The following is a 6387-nucleotide window of genomic DNA, read 5'->3' on the forward strand; positions in this document are numbered from 1 at the left end:
GGGATATATGCATATTTGTTTTCTCTTAAATATTTCTTACTTGTACACTGAGTTTAAAGGTCAGATAAACAACACCTACATTGCTCCGAACTACTAAATGCAGGTATTAACGTTCAAAGAACTACCAATGTTCCAAATCATTTGACTGCAAGTAACAATTGCGCCCTCTTTGATTCATGGCCCCACCTAGACAATATGTATTTGCAAAGGTTAGGCAAACAGGATGGCTTTGGTGCTGATGCTGGCTCTTCGGGGTGAACTGATGAAAGACACAGCGTTGTCAGAGTGGAAGATAACAAGGCAACTCATAGATTATGGGAACTGACAGCGTATGAAGTAGCATGTTGCATTTCAATGATCTCTTCAGTAACGCTGTAGCATTTCTGCTTTAGGATTATCAGACTTGGCTGGATTTACGGGAGCTGGAATGCAAAATCGGGGAGCGCTACATCACCCATGAAAGCGATGACTCGAGGTGGGAGCAGTACGCAGGCGAGCAGGGGCTGCAGTACCCCGCACACCTGATCAATCCGAGTGCTAGCCACAGTGACAGTCCCGACACAGAAGAAACAGAGATGAAAGCCCTCAGTGAACGTGTCAGCATCCTCTGAGTTCCATCCCCTATAATCTGTCAAAACACTGTGGAATTAATAAATACATACGGTCAGGTTTAACATTTGCCTTGCAGAACTGCCATTATTTTCTGTCAGATGAGAACAAAGCTGTTAAACTGTTAGCACTGTTGATGTCTCTGAGTTGCCAAGACAAATCAACAGAAGCATTTGTATTTTGTGTGACCAACTGTGTTGTATTAACAAAAGTTCCCTGAAACACTAAACTTGTTATTGTGAATGATTCATGTTATATTTAATACATTAAACCTGTCTCCACTGTGCCTTCGCAAATGAGTGTTTTTCTTACTGGAGCCTCCTTTTGGTAAGAGAGAGAACCAGCCCGTGAAATCAGCCTCTTCTGTCTGGCCCATTGTTGGTGTCAATGTACGTTAACTCTTGAAGAGTAAATTATTACCAGTGTTCTATGAACAATTCCAAAACTCATGTCAAAAAATCGATTGATGAGGGGGAGAAGAGATATTCTATCCAAATATTCAAACGCATGAAGGTTAAAATGCAGACTTTCTGACCTCCTGCCTGCCTGCCTGCCTGCCTGGTAAGCCTCAGATGTTCAAGCACCTGCTCGCTCGGCCTACTGCTCCTAAGCCTAAATGCCTTAGAAATGTAAACCCAAAGATGCATTTCCTCCTTTCCGACAACGAATTCCCCGCTGCGCTATGGAAAATCAGCAGCTGAGCAGCCTTTGCCTTTGTGTAATTTTCAACAACAAATAAATAGTCTTCTCAAAATGTGTGTCCACCTGACCATGATTTGTGTTGATGTCTCCTTCACAGTCGTGAGTATAAGAGATATCTACCTAAGAAACATGCTTAGTAAAGTAGAGGGCCGACAAAACCGAGGGAACCCCTCCAGGAGAAGAATGGCCCTTCCCCAGCAGCCTTCATGCGGAGGGTGCCGTGGGCCGCTTTCTGCTTGCTCGTGCAAGTAGATATGTCAGGGAGCTGAATAGGGACAAGGGGGTACCTCCCCGTGCCTGAAGGCCCCCGACAGGCGGTTGGGAAGAAATCAGGCGAACATTAAACACCTTTTAATTGGGCAGGCTCCAATTCAGCTCTCCCCGCTCCCTGAGCCAGGTGGCTTGATGCAGCCAATGGAATCAGCCCATGCTTTCAGCCACGCCTCCCCAGCCGGAGGCTTTAAATGCATTAGCAGGGCACCGCCCTCTCCCCGGGACCTCAGCTGGCGCTCAGGGCCCAGTGTGGGTGGCCAGCCCTCGAGGTTGCTCGTGTTCAGTGGTGAGACCCAGCGGGGTCACGCCGTCTGGCACGTGACCCGAAACAGCGAGCACTCGTGTGAGACTAAAACCTGGAACTTCTTCCCTCCTTGATGAAGACACCAGGCTTCGGAGTGAACTCTTTCTCTGGCGAAGCCAAGACCTGAGATCTTTGCCAGCCGAGAAAGCTAACAGGTGAGCACGTCATAAGTCAGAAGGCGGGAGAGGCAAATGGCAGCCTCAGGAGCTAACAGTTGGCCTTATTGATTCTGAAGTTACCGTGTTTCAAAGTAGTGAAACCTTTCTGTCTTGTAAGTCACCTCGTAGCCAAAAGGTAAGAAGGTTCCCGAAGGGAAAATCACCAATGCCAGATAGCCATACCTGAATTGAAAGAATATTGCAAATATTCCAGCCTTCGATTATCTTCCCGATCTAGTCGGAATAAGCCAGGGTTTCATGAGAAAGGTGAGACTAGTGTGGCTTCATACTGTCCAACCAAGAACACCTGTAAGAACCCTTACGCGTTGGGAAACAATTCCTAAAGAGAAAGCCAACTGAAGTGAGCAGAGGCCCCGACCACCGCAACAATAGGCTCCATACAATGGGCACTAGGAACTGTTTCTCTGTGGCAGGATGAAAAAATGGTGTACCATCCAACTGAACGCGGGGGGGGGGGGGGGGAGGGATAGGGTTTAGAAGATATATGTATGTGTGGCAGTTGAACATATGAACAACGGATAGTAAAATTTAAGCAAAAAGTAGGTCCATTTCTTTTCTGAGGACCGAGGAAGAAGAGTTGATCTTTCTAATGATTAGTAATTTTAAACAAATAGAGAAGAATATTTACAAGTACTTCAGTCTACTGCTTGACATTACTGTGCAGGTGTGCACGTGTTTTGTGCTCAAGTTAATAAGCGTACGTAAGAACATAGGCACATCCATGCACTCTGATAGCATTGCATGGTCCTGGCAACAGGATATGTGAATCCCACCTTTAGGACCATGACTATTGCCTTGCCTGGGAATAGAATACCCTTTCTGTGGTGAGAGGCAAAGTCAGCAATTTCAAGAAGAAACGAGAGGTGTGAAATCATATAAAACCCCTCTGAATTATAAATTATAAATGAGGACACCATTTAAATTACAATTATATTCACATATAATATTTCATCAGCTGCAATTTAAAATGTACTCCAACATTTCCCTCATTTGTCTAGTGATCCTAAAGGAAATACAAGAAACCCTCATGTTTCCTATGTTATAAAAGGAGCCTAGAATCCTTGCCAATTAGGAATATAATTTACTCTACATTATAAAGGCACTCATTAGTTAATTATGCAGCCAAACATTTATTGAATTTCTGTTTTGTTCATCTTGTTGACTGTCAGAAATTCTACTGTACCCGCAAGGTCTCTGAGGTCCAATCAACTCCAAGGCAATGGGTTTGGGTTTTTGTAGGGTGGTTTTTGGCAACCCGCCTGGGAAGGGTTTTCCCAAGCCCAATGTAAATCAAGCTCAGCAGTTAGGCTACTGGTCTGTTTCCCCGTCTTTAAGGAACTACATAGCCACAGAGCTGTAAATGTGGGGGAAAGCAGATGAAAACAACATCCACTGTTTTTACTGAAGTTTGTTAGTTTTTCTTAAACACTTAGCAAATTGTTATATGCCTTTGGTCAGTTTCCAAAGTCCTAGAATTGGGGTTTGGGATACATTTTCCTCAGTTTTATTAGTGCTCATTAAGGAAAGAATTTCCTGAACTCCTCACCCTACTAGCCTGGAAGTCCTCAGAAATATTATTAAGTTCACTTTAAGAATCTCCTTAGGACATTAAGCAAACATCCTGAAAACTTAGATATGAGACACTAAGCAGCCATTACCCACATGACTTCCAGTACCCACATGGGCATATATTCTGCCTCTCTTCTACAAGGTATTACCCGAGTATGTGCGGGCAAGGCACACATGTACCTTGAAATCTCTAGATCTAGTCTCCGTGCATGGAAGCATCCTGAGCAAGGAGTGCCTGCCAAATTGCTTCTCCAGATAGAACAACGTTGACACCACATGTTGACTGCTCACAGCATTCTGACTTGCTGTGCTCCTTGGTCTTTCTGATGTGAGTTGTCTTTCTTCTTGCTCTACCAGTTCAGAGAAAGAGCTATGTTTAGCATCTCTCGGACTGTTTCCCTTCTTCTACCAAATCCTCTTTTGATCCTTCCCGGTCTCCTGGCGAGACTGAATGTGGCCCTCCAAAATAGGTGCAAACTTGGCTGGGCCATAACCCTTTGTGGTTTCTCAGTTGTCGTTATCTGCATGATGTGATCAGTCAAGTAGTTATGTTAGAATTAGGAAGGAATAAGACGCCCTTAGAGGTTCCAACTCTGGTGTGTGTATAGATATAAAGGGAGAAACAAGTGAGCTGAGAAAGGTGGGACCCTCTACCACCAAGCACCAAGAAAGAAGTGCCAGGAGATGAGCCTGTCCTTTGGACCAGGGTACCTACCTGTGCTTAAGACCACGGAGACAAAAGGGAAGATTGATACCAAAAGGAAGATTGAAGATTCCATGGAGATCTCCAAGGAATGCTGAGCCTACAGATATTGAAGGGAAACAGGACCTTACCCTGAGCCAACAGAGAGAGGAAGCCTTCTCTTAGAAGTGGTATCTTGAATTTGGACTTCTAGCTTCCTACGCTGTGAAACAATGAACTTGTTTGTAGTCATTCACTTGAGATAGTTCTCTTATAACAGCACTAAATATTATCCTTTGAGTCAGCCCTCCCAACCACAGTACACAGGTTTAATTATCCTTATGTGATTTGTATCAATTAACAATTGATACAATTGTTGTATCTAACAATTCACCTTTGACTTAAATTCAGCTTCCCTCCTTCAAACACATACACACATTAATAAGACACAAACACACACAATACATAAACAGATGAAGACCTTGATTCTCCTATTAAATATCTAATTCCTAAATTTTTGGTCTGTCAAATTCCTCACACACATCCTTCTCCCCCTTTGGCTTCCATGTTGATATACCTTGATAGCAAACCTTCATTCTTATAAGAACTAAGCATTTTCCCTCAAGAAACTGCAATGACGTATAATTCCAAATAGGTATTTTTTCTCAATATAACACAGAGGTTAGAACTCCTAATATATTGCCAGACATACTTTCATGTGAATTTTTAATGACTATGAAAGCAATCAGGAGAAAGACGAGACTCTCTGCACCAACAGAGACGTACAGGCTCCAGTATCGGCGGGGCAGTTCTTTATGTACTTCACGGTCACTGTGCGTCTGCATCAACTCAGTGGCAGTAACTGGTTTGGGTTTATGAAAGCAATGGAATGTCTCAGGTGTCTACACAGGTGTTGTAAGAGATTAAATGGCTAGACAGTAAAACTTTTAGCACAAATTTGGTCCAAGGCAAAATCATCAATAGATGATTTTATTGGTGCTTTTCTTATGTAATCATTCAACAACTATTTTTCAAAAACATTTTCTATGTTCCATGAAGGTACTGGGAATATGGAAGATGGGAAAAAAGATCAAGTGCTGAAGGCCCACAATTCTTTTTTTAGTTATACTTCTTATGACTCTTCTTCCTTAATGTCTTCAATCTGTTTTGATAGGAAAAGGATGGTTTACCGAAAATGGCATGAACTTTGAAGTTTGACAAGTATAGATCTAAATTCTTATTCATGATTCATGTGAAATGTCAACGTAAAGTCTCTAAGCCTTAGTCTACTCAAAGTACAGTAACAACCCAAAAGGACACTTAGTTGAGAGTGCTTGGGGGTGACCATGCAGGAGACATATCTGAAGTCTAATCACTGGTCAAGGTGGCAACAACAGACACCGTTGGGCTCATTTCCTCTCTTTCTGTATGCATTCGCCATGCTTGTGTTTCTGTAAAAATATGTCTTCTTTTCTGATATGATTTATTTCTCTAATTCACCTATTATTTTAGCCCACACTCCCAAATCTATATTGGCTACCCTGAGCTCTCCATAGTCTGATTTTATCTCTCCATGAATTTAAACAATATTTCTATTTTAAGGTGCCTTCATGACTTCAAATTAACATGTCTGAATTCATCACAACTGTCCCCAATGGATTTTTCATGTCAAGACTTAGGAAAAAGTGATTTCCACCTGTTTGAAAGTCATTTTCCTATTTCTATCCTAAGACAGGAAGCAGAGAACAGGATTGCTAGCTTATATTCCAATGAGCAGATTTACCAAAAATGTTGTTATTTACTGCAAATGTCTTCTGTGCCTTGAATGGAATGATGTGCTTTTGAATTAAGGTCTGTTTTCTCTAGAAAATGGAAAGTTCTTCATGCCTTATATGGTTTTTGAAATATACCTAAAGCTTTATTGTGAAATAAAGCTTTATTTTGAAATGTTGAACTTCGCTTGGTCTGAGGGTTGAATTGTACTTAAGCTTTGAATACATTCTCAGCGTCCAAAGGAGATTCAGAAATATTATTTTAATTTTCTTCTCATGATTTTGCTTCCAACTGGG

General features: G+C 42.1%; 1 protein-coding gene across 2 annotated transcripts in view; it reads left to right on the top strand.

Annotated features, from left to right (window-relative positions):
• Positions 1–1363, top strand: part of PRKD1 (protein kinase D1) — a 349031-nt gene extending 347668 nt beyond the window's left edge. For both annotated transcript variants that reach the window (XM_075530539.1, XM_075530540.1), the window contains one exon: positions 393–1363. In XM_075530539.1, coding sequence (XP_075386654.1) covers positions 393–611 — 219 coding nt within the window. In that variant the 3' untranslated portion in view covers positions 612–1363. The remainder of the gene's footprint in view (positions 1–392) is intronic.
• The last annotated feature ends 5024 nt before the right edge of the window (positions 1364–6387 follow it).

This window comes from Tenrec ecaudatus, chromosome 14, assembly GCF_050624435.1.
Source record: "Tenrec ecaudatus isolate mTenEca1 chromosome 14, mTenEca1.hap1, whole genome shotgun sequence".
NCBI classification, from domain to species: domain Eukaryota; kingdom Metazoa; phylum Chordata; class Mammalia; order Afrosoricida; family Tenrecidae; genus Tenrec; species Tenrec ecaudatus.